This window comes from Bos indicus, chromosome 7 (genome assembly GCF_029378745.1).
Source record: "Bos indicus isolate NIAB-ARS_2022 breed Sahiwal x Tharparkar chromosome 7, NIAB-ARS_B.indTharparkar_mat_pri_1.0, whole genome shotgun sequence".
Taxonomy (NCBI): domain Eukaryota; kingdom Metazoa; phylum Chordata; class Mammalia; order Artiodactyla; family Bovidae; genus Bos; species Bos indicus.
Genome location: NC_091766.1, coordinates 51,853,407 through 51,870,037, shown reverse-complemented (window position 1 = coordinate 51,870,037; position 16,631 = coordinate 51,853,407). Strand labels below are relative to the sequence as shown.

Sequence of the window (16,631 nt, the reverse complement as noted above, 5' to 3'; positions counted from 1 at the left end):
TGTCGAAGCTTTTCTCTAGGTTTTCTTCTAGGAGTTCTTGTTCAGTTCTTACATTTACATCTTTACCCATTTTGAGGTAATTTTTTTTAATGGTATAAGGTCCCAATATCATTGTTTTGCATGTGGATATCCAGTTTTCCTAACACCATTTATTGAAGACACTGTCCTTTCCCCACTGAGTATTCTTGGCACACTTGTCAAAGATCAACTGACCATATATGAGTAGTTCTATTTCTGGGCTCTCTATTTTGTTTGGTTGGTTAATTCATCTGTTTTTATACCAGTGCCATATTGTTTCTATTACTGTGACTTTGAACTGTATTTTGAAATAAGGAAATGTGATGCCTCCAGCTTTATTTTTCTTGCTTAAAGTTGCTTTGGCTATCTGGGGTCTTTTGTGGTTCTGTTAATTTTAGCATGTATTTTTGAAAAAAAATGCCATTAGGATTTTGATAGATCTATACTAAATCTGTAGATTGCTCTAGGTAGAACAGACATTTTAACAATGTTAATGTTCCTATACGTAAGCACAAGATCTTTTCCATTTGCATTATTTTTCCAGTTATGCTTTATAGTTATCCAGTGTCAAGTCTTTCACCTCCTTGTTAGTTTACTTCTAAGTATTTTATTATTTTTTCTACTAATGTATTGTTGTCTTCATTTCCTGTTTGGATACTTTGTTGTTAGTGCATAGAAATGCAACTGATTTTTGTACACTGATTTTGTATCCTGCAACTTTACTGATTTCACTTGTTCTAACAGTTTTTTTTTTTTTTTTTGGAGAGGGCAGTGGCAACCCACTCCAGTACTCTTGCCTGGAGAGTCCCATGGATGGAGGAGCCTGGTAGGCTGCAGTCCATGGGGTCGCTGGGAGTCGGAAGCGACTGAGCGACTTCACTTTCACTTTTCACTTTCCTGTATTGGAGAGGGAAATGGCAACCCACTCCAGTGTTCTTGCCGGGAGAATCCCTGGGACAGGGAGCCTGGTGGGCTGCCATCTATGGGGTCGCACTGAGTCAGACACGACTGAAGCGACTTAGCAGCAGCAGCAACAGTTTTTTAATGTGGAGTCTCTAGGGTTTTCTGTGTGTAAGATCATGCCATCTGCAAATAATTTTACTTTTTTCTATCTGATTTAATTTTTTTTTAATTTCTTTTTCTTACCTAATGGTCTTGGCTAGGACTCCCAGTACTATATTGAATAGAAGTGGTGAGAGTGGACATCTTTATCTTTGCCTTACTCTAGATCTTAGAAGACCTTTCAACTTTTCATCATTTTGTATGATGTTAGTTTTGGGCTTATGATGTTAGTTACTATATGGCCTTCATTGTTCTGAGGATAGTTCCTTATATATACCTAATTTGTTGAGAGCTTTTATCCTGAAAGGGTGTTAAATTTTGTCAAATACTTTGTCTGCCTCTGTTAGGATGATCATGTGATTTCTTTTTTTTTGAAGGATTATAATATATTCTCTGGAAAACATTCAGTAGTACAAAAGCCATCCCTGAGCCCTCCTTCAGGTCCACAGCTGGTGGAATGGTCCAGAAATCCTTGAGCTCTGAAATGGTCCCTGGTCAGTCCTTGGTCAACACGGGTTGACTATAATGGAAGAAGCTGCTCAAGAATGGTTCTTGACATCTGGGGAATCCTTTCCAGAAAGATCACTTCAAACTCAACAACGGGGTCCCCATGTTTCTTGGGCACCTTGGGGAGAGGGTGGGCTTCTCTGGGAACTTTTCGCTGCATGCCAAGCCTGATGACATCTTTGAACACAATGGGTATGGTCCTAATGTCCATAGTGAGGACACTGACTGTACAGCCACACAAAGCCTCCCAAAGGCTGATCCTGATGACATCAGAGCCATCTCTCTCAAAGATATTGTGTGGTTTGTCCTTTAAGACAAAGACGATACCGGCTGAAATGTTGTTGGAAGTCTGGTCTCCTTCCTTGGGGAAGGTGATTTTGGTCCCTTCTTTCCACCCTTGCTTCACTTCCATGGTCAAGATTTTATCTTCATTGTGGATGCTCTTTCTGTCGGGGTTCAGCCACGTATGAGAGATTTTCATCTTCTCGTTACAGCTGCTATAGACCTCTTCAAGTGAGACCCTAAGGTCATGGGTGACAGAGGGATCTTGTTTCTTTTGGGTGGGCTCATGGGCAGGACAGGAGCAGCTAAAGTTCATGTTGATGAAGCCACCCATGCCCATAGGGAAGCCGGAGAACAGGTCATCGATGTCCATGCCTTCCTCCCCACTGTGCTGCCCAAAAAAGGTATCAAAGGGATTTTGGCCACCGAAGAACTCAGCAAACATGGCATGAGGGTCTCCGTGGAATGTGTAGCTGAAGGAGGTACCATTAGTACTGCTTCTGCTCCTGCCGCTGGGGCCACCGCCCTACAAGCCTTCCACCCCTCAGCAGTTGAAGATTTTGTGCTTTCATGGGTCACTGAGCACATTGTAGGCCTCCGCGATCTTATCAGGATGATCTTGTGATTTTGTTCTTCTTTCTGTTTAGGTACTATATCACATTCATTTGCATATGTTGAAGCATCTTTGCAACCCAGCGATAAATTCCATTTGATCATGTTGTATATTTTAATATGCTATTAAATTTGGTCTGCTAGTATTTCATTGAGGATATTTGTATCTATATTCATCCAGGGATATTGACTTGCGGTTTTCTTGTGTCTTTGTCTGGCTTTGGTATCAGGGTGATGTTGGCCTCATAAAGTAAATTTGGAAATGTTCTCTGTTTTTTGAAAGAGTTTAAGAAGGATTAATAATTATTCTTGAAATGTTTGGAATTCATCCATTAAACCAGTTGGTCTTGGGATTTCTTTGTTGAGAGGGTGGTGATGTTTTGACCTGCAATCTTGAAATAGGATTTCTGCAGCTCATGCTAATTTGCCATCTTGGCAAGAACCAGAGTCAATACTATCTTTTCTCTTTCTTTCCCTCCATTTTCTTCTTTTGTATCATCAACTGAGCCCATACTAGGGTCTTTTTCAATCTATGTTCTGTGTATTCTGTGGCTGGTTTAAAACTTGGGCCCAAGATTTTTTGACGCTTACATATTCAAGAGGTAGGCCTGTATCCCTCCCCCCATTAAGTTTTGGGTGGTTTGTTACTTTTTGTTCTGTTATTGATGAATCCCTTAGTTATATACAAATTTACTAATTTGTTCTTCAGTAACTCCCATACTAAATTTTATACCATCTACTGAGGTTTTATTGCATGACTTAATGTTTTATTTCTAAAATTTCTAATCATTTATATATGTGTGTGTGTATATATATATATAATCTAGTTTTATTTCAGCCTCATGGTTTGTTTCTCCCATAACTAATTATCTATTTTGTGGGTGTAGTCCTGAAATCATCTTTATAAGTATCCTTTTTAAAAACTGTATTATGAGTAGTACGTTTTAAAAAGTATATTCTCTATCCTTTCTCTCCCCACCAATATTTATCCCTAGACCACCCAGCCATGGTCTAGAATCAGGTCTTATAATAGTGACTTGGGCTTCTGATCCAACATAGTACAAAATAGTACTTATCCAAATTAGTACAATTGATTTCATTGAGCCTGTTAGCTATAAGGTTTAGCATGTAGTCTTTGTATTCCAGCTTCCATAGGTCTGAAACATAGTACAGTGAATAACTTCAGGAATCTTTCTGTAGTGGCTATGTTTGCTTCATTTCTAGTGTTTGCATTTAAAATTTTATCTATTATCTCTGTTTAGAGAAAAGCGTGGTACATAAAAACATTTGCTTCACCAGTTGAAACAAAACACTTGTTACTTTTACTTTTTAATATTATGTTTCAGTGTTGTATAAACACAACAGATATTTCAATAATATTATAAAAAGTTATATAGATTTGGAAATGAGGTCAAATTTTAGGCTGAAGAGGATGTGTGATTAATCATGTACTTTGATATTCAACTCTGTAGAAAATAAACCTTTATATATGAGAATTATACGGATAAATTTTGCTTTTGAGAATGAGACAGATTTATCTTTAAATATAAAACAACAAAAAGCACTGACACAGAGAAAGCAATATATATATTTATCTTTGGTAGAATTAAATAAAGCCAAAGAGATCAATTCCATTTTAATTTCAGCATGTAAATCTATATTTAAATGACATCTTTATTATACTTAGCTTATAAATATATAAACATGTCTAATTTTAAATTTGCATAGCCAATACCTATTTAATAATTTTATAACGAATGGAAATTTAAGATCAAGTTAATGTAATTTTCATTTAGAGTTAAAACATAAATAAACAAACAAGTTAAAAGATTTTTATGCTTGCTTTAAGATAATGTAACATAGTATTACAAAGAAATACTCATTTTGAATAAATTGTGCTCTATATGGATAATTCCAGGCTTAAAAATCTGCTCTTCATCCCAGATAAGAGTTTGCTCATAAAATGGTAACATTGGGTTATAGTCCAAATAATATAGTAAATGTCCATGAATCCATATATAAAGAAATGAGTAAAATATAAATGTAGGAGAAGTGACAAGCATTCTTTAAAGAATTTCAGTTAATTAGTGTAAAAGGAATCAGAAATTCACCATTCACTGCCACAGTTATTAATTGCCACAGGAAACAGCCAGTAATGGATACTAAAATTAGTGGGCAAAAGTTAAAGCAGAAACATTATATTTGCATTGTAGTTTCAAAGTATCTCTCCCCATATTAATTACAAGAGGAAAAATAGTAACATTATAGTAAATAAACTTGACAGATATTATCTTAACCAAGTGCTCAAGATTGATATCACTTTAACATTACTGAACTATATACTTAAAAATGGTTAATATTCTACCACAGTAACAAAAATATTAACATTACCAGATAAGACATTTTGACATCATGTACCCCCTGATATGATGGATTGAGAAGGTCACAGTATCATTTCTGTAATATTCTTCCCAGTAATGCAGAACAATCTAATTATGAGAAAACAAAGACAATGTCGAGTTAAGGGACATACTTGTTAACAATAAGCTTGTTGTGGTAATCATATGCTGTATACCTTAAACAGTGCTATGTCAATTATACCTCAATGTAACTGGAAGAAATTGAGAGACATTTTACAATAATTAACCATTACTCTTCAAAAGTCTCAAGGTCATGAAAGACAAAAGATTAAGGGACGATGGTGAATGGCAGAAACTAAATTCATTGTGAGATCCTAGATTGGATCCTTTAAAAGAAAAAGGACAGTAGGGTAAAATCTGAATAACATTTGTAGTTTAGTTTATACAATTGTACCAATGTTAATTTCTTAATTTTGTTGACTGTGCTATGGTTATATGGGAAGCCAGGTGAAGAGTATATGATAACTCTATACTATTCTTGCAGTTTTATGAGTCTAAAATTATCTCATAAGGAATTTAAATCCTTTTAAAAAACTTTTGCTGTAACTCGAAATTTCCAGTAGAAATGTAGATTTATATGCATTTCAAAGTTAAATAGGTAATTGAAGCTATTTGCCCAAACTAGAGGTATTGCTCTATCTACCCTTGGAATACCAGGTACAAATATTGTGCTTATGTGTGCGTAACACCCTTTGTGGGTCTGCGTTTACACATTATGTAAAATAAGGTACATAACTAAAGACTCATTAAAGCAAACTCTTAAACAGTTAAGGCACAATTGGTAATTGTATCCTTGAAATGTTAATATTTTCATTTCAGTTTTTTAAGTTTAGAATGAGAGAACTTAAAATAGCTTATAGATTGAATTTGATTCCCTACTCCATTTTATGAATGATATTCTAGGAACTACCTTTTTCTTGGTCTCCATGTATGTCATCACATCAGCATGCTCAGAGGGAAAAATGGCTTAAGATCAACTCTGAAAATAGGTGAAAATCTTTCTTTTTTTAAGGCTACTTAATTGGTATTAATGAATTCTTTTTCCTTTAATATCTTCTGTAGATCTACTTGTAGTGTTTTTTTCCTCATCCAGTTTTCATTCTCGACATTCATAAAGAGACATAAGACTTGCCTAAGGCTCCCCAACAACCATTAAGAAATCTAACTTAATTTTAGCAAACATTCCTGAACTGAATCTCTTTAGCCTTATATCTGTCTTTATATTTGCAAATAAGGCAAATCCTTTTTCTTCTTCTTTATCCTTCCTCCCATCTAGTTATCTATTGAGGACCACCATTCACCAGACATTTGCATGATTGCGAATGGTGGTATAAGACATTGATTCAGAAATGATCTCTACTCAAGGGACAAAAATCTAGAAATTTCTGAATAATGATAAACTATATTTCTACTTCTCAACCTGACTGCTTTCTGATACATCAAAACTAGAAGCTAGTTCTCTTCCCCTAAGCATGTGTAACTTTCTAATAGAAAATAACATAAAGGCAAAATAACACAGTATCTCTATGGAACTAAGTGTTTCCAGAGCCAGAACTAGTGAACTTCCACAGGAGACATGGGTAATGGTTACATATAGTCATCAGATACTTGGGCATGGCCCTCTGACCCCCGAGACCTGTTCCTATCAGAATCTGGTGGTAATCTGGAACCAGCCTCTGTTTTTGCCTCTCCATTTCCGTGGGGGAAAGGGAAGTTGGGCATAAAGCGCTTAAGAAACCGGAACTCACTATTGCTAGTGCCAGTGGCTGAGCACATCTCATAGGGACAAGGCTGCGATATTGGTCCACTGGCTCCTCCTTGTACCAGGTTGTTAGAGAAATTGCAGTCATCATAGAAATGCTCTTGAATTGTAAACTTTTCTCTGTGTTTAATCTTCTGGCAGATATGTATAATGAAGATCACTGTGACAGAGAGAAGAAAGAGAAAGGAAAGCACAGCCAGAGAAATGACTAAATATTTAGTGGATGGATTTACCCTTGTAGGATGCTTAAATGTATCCCGAAACTGCAGATAGGGCTCAGAAAAGCCATCTACCAGGAGAATGTTAAGTGAGGCAGTAGTAGAAAGAGCTGGTTGGCCATGATCCTGAACAAGGATGACCAGTTTCTGCATCATGGGGTCTCTCTCAGATACCTGCCGCAATGTACGGATTTCCCCATTTTGTTGCTGAACAGAGAATAACCCAAGGTCAGTGGCTTTAAATAGATGATATGAAAGCCAAGAATTCTGACCCGAGTCACCATCCACTGCCACCACCTTGGTCACCAGGTAGCCTGCCTCTGCAGACCTGGGCACCAGGTCATTGCAGGGTAAAGTGCCATTTTGCAATGGGTACAGGATCATTGGGCGGTTATCATTGTCATCCAGGACAACCACTCTGACAGTAACCTGGCTACTCAGTGACAGGAAGCCCCCATCAGTTGCCTTTACCACAAACTGGAAATGTTGAATGGCCTCATAATCCATCGTTCTCAGTGCATAGAGTTTCCCATTGTCTGAATTTATGGAGATGTAAGCAAAGACTGATAGATCTCCACTTTTTGGAGGCAACAGGGAATATGTTACTTTGGCATTCTCACCCAAATCTAGATCCTCAGCAAGGACTTTGCCAATAAAAACTGCAGGGCTGTTGTTTTCTCTAACAGTCAAGATGTAGGAATCTTCCTGAAATACTGGGGGGTTGTCATTAATGTCTGATATTAGCACCTCTATCACAGTCTCCGAGGACAGAGTGGGTGGTCCAGTATCCATGGCAACAAGGGTGATATTATAGCCAGAGACCGCCTCCCGATCCAAGCCTCTGTCAGTGACCAGTGAGTAGGAGTTCCGGAATGTAGGTTTGACTGCAAAGGGAAGGTCTTCTTTGAGGAAGCAGGTGATTTTTCCTCCCACTCGAATGTCCCGGTCTCGGATAGAGAAAAGGGCCACGACAGTCTGTAGTGGAGAGTCCTCAGGGAGAGGGCTGGATACAGAGGAGACTGTAACTTCAGGAGGATTGTCATTAACATCCACCACTTCCACCAGGACTTTGCTGTGGGCAGAGAGGCCTCCTCCATCAGTAGCTTGAATGTCAATGTCGTATGTTTCAATCGCTTCAAAATCTAGGGGCCCTCTTAGTCGAACATCTCCAGTTTCAGAGTGAATCTGAAATGTCTGGAGAATTACTTCTGGGTTTTGAGCTAAAGAGTAAGTTATCTCCTTGTTGGAGCCCTCGTCCAGGTCTGTGGCAGTCACCGTAGCCACCAGGGAACCGTTGGCGCTATTTTCCGGTACCTGAGCGCGGTACACCAGTCGAGAGAATTGGGGCACGTGATCATTGACGTCCAGAACCTCCACCCGGATGTGGGCGGTGCCAGACTTGGGCGGAGACCCTCCGTCCACAGCTGTGATTGTCATGTTGACTTCCGGCTGCTCCTCTCTATCCAGGGGTTTATCCAGCACTAGTTCGGCGTATTTGGGCCCGTTGCTGCGGAAGCGGGTGTGCAGGTGGAAATACTCATTGGCGCTTAGGGTGTAGTTTTGGAGACCGTTGAGGCCGACGTCTAGATCCTGGGCGCTCTGCAGAGGAAACCGTGAACCCAGGGGGGTGCTCTCCGGAATCCTTAAAAGAGGCTCCTTGTTTAGGAAAACCGGGGCATTGTCATTGATATCAAATACCCTGACCTCCACGCGAAAGGACTGCAGTGGCTCCACCAGGACTACTTCAAAGTGCAGAACGCATGGGTCGGCTTTGCCACAGAGTGACTCCCGATCCAGTTTCTCCTTCACGAACAGATCCCCTGTTTTGCGGTGGAGCCGGAAATGCAGTTTATTGCCCTCGGAAACAAGCCGCGCCCCGCGCGCAGCCAGCTTCCCTACCTCCAGCCCCAGGTCCTTAGCCACATTAGCTACAAATGAACCACTCTCCATCTCCTCTGCCACCGAATAGCGAATGGTTGCTGCACCCCCCACAGATAAGCACAGAAAAAGGAGAAGAGTTTCCACTTGCCTGCTTTGCAGGAGTTTTTTGCATGCAGTCGCCATTCTTTTCTCAGAAGCGCACTCAGCAGCAGCTGCCACCTGTTGCGGGTACACTTTAAACTTCTCTGCCAACAGGTTCCGGTAACAGCTGCCCTCGGCTTTGCTAGCCTCTAACCGCAGCACCTCCAAAGGCTAACCGAGCTGGGTGAGCTGTTTTGAACTAGGAAGAAAAATTACGTTGAGCAACTCAACTCCCCAGTCCCCAGTCTATCGAATGTATTAATAGATATGTTCTCATTCTGGAAAATTAGGTAGAGGTTGAAATTTGTTGCCAAAGCAACAGCAAACTCACCTTTCATTTCCCTTTCAGGAAAAAAAAAAAAAAAAAGCCCTTGGGAATGGAGAAGCCAATGAGGATACTCGTTAAGCGAGCTTAAGGCTGAAGTCATCGTATCTGTCAGCCGGCTGGGGATGCTGCAGCGAACAGCGAGGTGTTAAGGTACTGGGCACACCCCACACACTGCGCCTGGAGACCAAGGGAAAGGCAGAAAGATCCCGAAGAGTCTTCTGAAGCCTGAACCAGCTGGGTGGGGGTGGGGGCTTGGAGGAAATGATTAGTAGGAAAAGAAAAGAGGACAGACAGATATCATCCTTCAGGAAACTGGGGTCCAGTAGGTTCATTGGATAGGGCAGCTAGCTGTTCACCTTGCCTCATGATATGCATAAATCCATTCTTTTCCCTGGAATCCTCAAATGCTCAAATCCTCAAAAACCAGCAGCTGGTTTGTTACTCATGATTATGATGGAATTAGTACTTATTGGGTATATTTCTATATACTGTTATGTGTTAAGTAATTCACATGCATTATCTGATTTAACCCTTGCATCAACAACTCTATAGCATACACATTTCCTTTTTACAGATGAAATTGAGAGGTTATGTTATTCCCCTAGGGCCCTCTACCTCGTAAATTTGAGATAATAAAGTTTTATTAATTTATTAAGATAATTTAGTTTTGTCTGACACAATTCATGCTCATAATTAGTATGTAAATCTGCTTCCCAAATAATATAGTAGATAAACGAAATGAAGACAAATGTTTGGCTTTAGATTTTAGAGGAAATTAAATAACAGACTACTTACATATATTGAAAATGGCCCAATAGAAATTGTGCAAGGTATTTGTTCAGAGTTTCTTTAATAGTCATCATAGAATGTTTAAGAATGCAGCTCAGAAAAATTAGGTCCATCTCCCCACCCCCTTTTAAAAAATATTTATATGATTGCATTGGGTCTTAGTTACAGGATTCGAACTCTTAGTTGCAGCATGTGGAATCTAGTTCCCTGACCAGGGATCTAACCTCGGCCCCCCTGCATTTGGAGCACTGAGTCTGAGGCACTGGACCACCGTGTAAGTCCCTCCCCTTTTTTTAAATAGATGAAAAACCAAGTCCCAAATGATTAAATCACTTGCCCAGTCCATACAGCTACTCCTAGCAATATAAGAACTAGAACCTGTCTTCTGACACTGTCTGATGCTCGTTATTCCCTTTGTGAAAAACAAAAACAACTATATATAGTGTATAGAATGTTAAAAAAAAAAGTGCAGTAGGTAATCTTCAGAATCTGGTCCCTTTTCATTGATACTTAATTCAGGACTTGTGGTATTTAACTGTGTGAAAGGTGATTTGGGGGTGGTTTGAAGTAGGACTATGTCAAATATCAACAAATATAGACTTAGGTAAGGAGAAGCTGCTTTAAAAGACCATTGCAATAATAGAACTCACTCTTCACAAAATCTGCAAATGTCTCAAGCAGAAGAAAACCAAAGTTTTTTAAAATTAGGAGTAACTCAGAATTTTATTGTTGGATATATTAATAATTCTCATGCAGAAAGTGAAAAAAATGGGAGGAGGCTAAAACTTTAGTTGGTAATTCATATTAGCCAGGATAGAGAAATACTTGGTCATGTTTGTGGATTGGAAAATGTACCTTTATGCCTATTTGTGGCATCTTGTTTTTCTCTTAATCCATCACCATCACAGAGTAGCCATGTCTGATATTGTTGTTCTGTGAACCTGTTTTTGTTCAACATGAGAACAACAGCCTGGCTCTGAGTATCAGGCTAGCTCCTAACTGTCACAGACTTGCTTTTTGTCTTTTTCAGCATGAATACAGCAAAAACTCATTTACTCATTCTATTGTTCCATTGTTCATAGAAGTTTGTCATTATACATGTCACTTTGTACACAAGTGTATACATTTGAAGGAGGGGGCAGATACCTAGAAGTGGCATTGGTGTCACAGGGTTTGCTCTCTTCAGCTTTATCTGATACTGCCAAGCTGCTTTCTAAGAACTTGTACCAATTACACTCTCATCAGCAGGATAACTTCCAGTTATTCTACTTACTACCAATACTTGTCATTACTAATCTTCTTAAATTTTAACCATTTTTGCTATCTCATTGTAGGCTTAATTTGCATTTCTGATTATTAGTGATGTAGTAGGGCACTATTTAAGAATATTTTTGGTTATCTGGATAACCTTTGGTTGGGGCAGGGTTGTTCAGTTCTCTTGCCCATTTTTTTTTTACATGGATTGTCTTTTTCCTATTGATTTGTTGTAGTTCTTCCTATTTCTAACTATGAGTCCTGCTGCTGCTGCTAAGTCGCTTGTCATGTCTGACTCTGTGCGACGCCATAGATGGCAGCCCACCAGGCTCCCCCGTCCCTGGGATTCTCCAGGCAAGAACACTGGAGTGGGTTGCCATTTCCTTCTCCAATGCATGAAAGTGAAAAGTGAAAGTGAAGTCGCTCAGTCATGTCCGACTCTTAGCAACCTCATGGACTGCAGCCTACCAGGCTCCTCCATCCATGGGATTTTCCAGGCAAGAGTACTGGAGTGGGGTGCCACTGCCTTCTCTGATGAGTCCTGAGTATCTCTTTATAATTAAGAAAAAGAGACATGCTTATCTTTAGTTGATATAGTTTATTTTTATATTTAATATATAGCTATAGAGTTTTTATTGAAAAGGGAGGTATTTCTCCCAGTGATTAACTCATTAACCAGAAGCTTATTGCATCCTAAGAAGTCTTTTTTTAAAAATTAAGATATAATTGATACAACATTATGAGTTTAAGGTATACAACTTGATTCATATATATTGCTAAATGCTCAGCACAGTACGTCTAGTTAACATTCATCACCACACATAGTTAAAAGTTCTCATCACAATAAAGAACAAACTTACAAGACCTTTTCTCTTAGCAGTTTTCAAATATACAATTCAGTGTTATTAACTATAGTCACCACCTAGGAATCTTAATACAGTCAATTTCTAAGTAACTCATTCAAGACTCATAAATTTTAAAAATACATTCTTACAACTTGAAATACAGGAATATGCTGCTCTTTAATTGGATTCCTCTGAATCTTAATTTGTTTAGTTAGTTCCCAGGATATGTATTAATATCTGCTTGATGGGATTAAATTACAAACTACTTACTTTCTCCTCTGAAAAACTATGGACCCTTTAAACATTGTGGTATTTTTTTAAGGACGTTTTTATTCTTTCCGGTGAAGGTAAAATTAGGACCAGATAAATCTACAGCCTACTAGGCTGTAATATAGGGTCTTTACTCAAAGTCTAGTTACTGGAAAGAGGGGCAAAGTACAGCTAGTAAAATATCATGATGTTTTGGGAGAATAAAAAATGCATTCCAAAACTGTAGCTAAGTACTAACTCTTAAACTTTAAAAAAATCTTATTTTGAAATAATTTAAACCTACAGAAGAGTTGTCTATAATTTGGTTTGACCAAATTTTAGTTAGACTTCTCTTCTCCTGCTAGGCCCCTGAACTTTAACTCATCTCCAAACTCAAGTCCTGAAATACAGACATCCCCTCCTTAATGGTTCATTCAGAGAATTGATCAACCATAGAGGGAAAAATACTCCTGTTCCAACACCATGATTATACCGTCTACTTGCTGCCCCTTGCCATACTCCCACACAAAGTTACTGTTAGCTCTGCCTACCTCTCCCTTCCCAGGTGGCTTAGACGGTAAAGAATCTGCCTGCAATGCAGGAGACCTGAGTTTGATCCCTGGGTCAGGAAGATCCCCTGGAGAAGGAAATGGCTACCCACTCCAGTGTTCTTGCCTGGAGCATTCTATGGATAGAGGAGCCTGGCGGGCTATAGTACATGGGGTCAAAAAGAGTTGGACATGACTGAGTGATTAACATATACAGACACCTCTTCCTAATTTTATTTTTTAAAAACTTTTTTTTTTTCTGTTTGAGACATTTGCAGATTTTGTGATCAGTGAGTTCTGGTATTACAATAGTTTTTTAAAACAACTTCTCCTTACCTAAGTCCGGACTTGTTGATATTTGACATAATAAGCAATAATAAGTAACCATCTAGATTCACCAATTAGCTCCATTTGTTCACTTTCTCTCATATATATATATACACACCTATGTCTATATATTTACATATATCATACATTATATGTATATATACACATTTATTATTCAAAAAGTCACTCTCCCTGTTAAATTCTATGGGAAGCGTATACCTCTCTGCTCCATTGATGTTGAATTTGGCCATGTGAATTATACCAAACCCTCACAATGGATTTAGTTTAATTTTCCATTTTTGGGCTTGACCCTATGAGTTCCTTTGGCCAATGGGATATTAGCAAGCAGCATTGAATTGTATCCTTCAGAAAGCTGTGTTTAAATCCTAACCTCTAGTATCTGTGAATGTGACCTTTTCAGATATCATCAAGTTAAGATAAACTTATATGGAATTAGGGTAAACTCGAAGTCTGATGACTGATATCCTTATAGAGATTTAGAGGCATGCAGACACACACAGGGAAGAAGGCCATGTAATGATGAAGCTAAGAGACTGGGCTGATGCTGCTATGAGCCAAAGCATGCCAAGGATCACTGGCAACAACCAGAAACTAGAAAATGGTAAGTAAGGATCCTTCCCTAGTCTTCGGAGGGAGCAGGGCCCTGCTGACAGCTCAGTTTCAGACTTTCAGCCTCCAAACTATGAGAGAATTTATGTTTGCTTTTTTAAGCCACCTGGTTTGTGGTAATTTGTTGTAGCAATCCTAGGAAACTAATACACAGAGTAACCTGTGGCTTGAAATATGCTGCTGCAGTAAGTGCCCTCTTGTTCTTCTGCCATGTCTGGAAGAACATTTTCTGGATAGCCCACTGATTCAAGGATGAGGATGGAACAGCACCAGACACAACCTGTATACTAAAGCCAAGCACAGCTCATCTCAGCCTGTCTTACCTCCAGAGGTATGAGTGAGAAGTCATGTTGTTTTAAACTATTGAGTTTTGTGCTGCATTATGAGAAGGAAAGGGAGGGAAGGAGGAGAAAGCAAAAAGAAAGCAAGCTGACAGAATGGCAACCCATTCTAGTATTCTTGCCTGGAAAATTCCATGGACTGAAAAGTCAGAGACAACTGACCACAGACACACACACAAACACAGTATGTAAACACTGAATTTTGTAGTGAGCTGTTGCACACATTTTAACATATCATCCCTAAATATCTCAACATGTCTTACAAACAAGGGCATTCTGCCACGTGACTTCAAATACAGTTATCACACTCAGCAAATTCAACATGAACACTATTACCCAGTATTGTATTCAATATTCTGATTTCTTCCATTGTTTCAATAAAGCCCTTTGGGGCTGTTTTTTTAATCTAGGATATAATCAAGCTTTGCATATTGTATTCAAATGTCATGTGTTTCTAGTTTCCTTTAAACTAGAACAGTTTAAAGAAAATAGTTGACGGTTTTTCATGACATTGTCTTAAAAAGTCATTTTACCGCATATCCCTCAATTTGGGCGTTGTGTCTTCGTTAAATTCAGATGAAATATTTTGAAATCAGTACTGCCTTGGAGATGTTGTATTTTCTATGCTTTACATCAGAGGGCATATACTGTCATTTCATCCCATTACTGATGATACTAAGTTTGACATAATTTTGTTACAAAACAGTGTTCAGAAACCTTTCAGTTTGAAAGGTACCACCTTTTTAACTTTTCATGATTGTTTATCTTTGGAGGGATGCTTCAAAACTATGTGAATATCATGTGAAGAAAAGGGAAGCTTTGTGCACTGTTGGTGGGAATGAAAATTGGTACAGCCACAATGAAAACAGTATGGAGATTCTTCAAAAAATTAAAAGTAGAGCTTCCATATGACCAGAAATTCCACTCCTAGGTATTTATCTAAACAGAAACACTAATTAGAAAAGATATATGCACTCCTATGTTCACTGCAGCTTATTTACAGTAGTCAAGATACGGAAGCAGTCTGGATAAAGAAGATGTGGTGGGTGGGTGGCTGTAGGGGTGTGACTTAGAATACTGGGGCTTCCCTGGTGGCTCAGATGGTAAGGAATCCGCCTGCAATGCAGGAGACCCAGGTTCAGTCCCTGAGTCAGGACAATCCCCTGGAGAAGGGAATGGCTACCCACTCCAGTATTCTTGCCTTAGCCATAAAAAAAGAATGGAATCGTGGCATTTGTGGCAACATGGATGGTCCTAGAAGGTATTATGCTAAGTGAAAAAAGTCAGATAGAGAAAGACAAAAACTATATGATTTCACTTACATGTGGAATCTTAAAAGTTAACAAATATAACAAAGCAGGAACAGTTATAGCTAGAACAAATAGGTGATTTCCAGGGGGAGAGGTGGGGGATGAAAGAAATAGGTGAGGAAGATTAAGGAGTACAGGGAGATTAAGAAGTATAAATTCCAGTTACTAAGTAAATGAGTCAAGAGGATGAAATGCGCTGTGTGGGGAATACAGTCAATGTTGTTCAGTTGCTAAGTCGTGTCCGACTCTGACCCCATGGACTACAGCATGCCAGGCTTCCCTTTCCTTCACCATCTCCACTATGTAATATTAAATCACTATGTTGTTTACCAGGAACTAACAGTGTTGTAGGTCAACTATACTTCAAAAAAAAAAAAACAAAGTCACAGAAAGAGAGATCAGATTTGTGGTTACCAGAGGGCTGGGGTGGGAGGGGGAATTGTATGAAGGTAATCAGAGGTTCAAAGTTAGAAGCTTCCAGTTATAAGTACTAGGGATGTAATATACAACATGATAAATATAATTTAGCACTGCCTTATATATGAAAGTTGAGAGTTCTTATCATACAGAATTTTTTTTCCTATTTCATTTTATACCTATATGAGATGATGAATGTTCACTAAACTTTTTGTGATAATCATTTCATGATGTAAGTCAAGTCATTATGCTGTATGCCTTGAACTTATATAGTACTATATGTCATAAGACTGGAAGGGAAAAACTAGGAATATCCTGTTTCTAAATAATTTTAGTACTCAGTGCTTTCCAACATCCATGGGTGATACTTGCCTATATTAATATATACTTGTACTTATACAAGTATCTGTGGTGTGCATTTGTGTATAATCATGGTATTTATATTTTCAATCCATTAAAACAGGTTTTTTTCCTTTCCATCCCCCAGTTCATATTTATATTAGCCTTGTACCAAAGTGAGAATCTTTGGTTCCTAACACTATCAATATATTTACTCATTATGTTACTCATAACTGAAACATGTTATTTTTACAGGAAGATTTGGCAGTCATGATCCTTGGTATTTGCCCTAAGTAGCTGAACTTATGTCCACACAAATGTTTATAGCAGCTTTATTCATAATTGCCAAAA

At 38.5% G+C, this 16,631-nt stretch overlaps 1 protein-coding gene and 1 pseudogene across 2 annotated transcripts; both read right to left on the bottom strand.

Moving 5' to 3' along the window:
- Window positions 1–1,600: 1,600 nt before the first annotated feature.
- On the bottom strand, window positions 1,601–2,372 carry LOC109561273 (dnaJ homolog subfamily B member 1 pseudogene; annotated as a pseudogene).
- Window positions 2,373–4,065: 1,693 nt separating this feature from the next.
- Window positions 4,066–9,228, bottom strand: PCDHB1 (protocadherin beta 1). 2 transcript variants are annotated; one of them, XM_070793731.1, is made up of 2 exons: window positions 6,650–9,228; window positions 4,066–4,970 (listed from the first exon to the last, which is right to left on the bottom strand). In XM_070793731.1, exons 1-2 carry the CDS (start codon window positions 8,943–8,945, stop codon window positions 4,933–4,935), a joined length of 2,334 nt encoding a protein of 777 aa, XP_070649832.1. In that variant the 5' UTR covers window positions 8,946–9,228; the 3' UTR covers window positions 4,066–4,932. The 2 variants fall into 2 exon arrangements, with proteins under 2 accessions (XP_070649832.1, XP_070649831.1); XM_070793730.1 differs by having other exon boundaries at window positions 4,066–9,228.
- Between the last annotated feature and the right edge of the window lie 7,403 nt (window positions 9,229–16,631).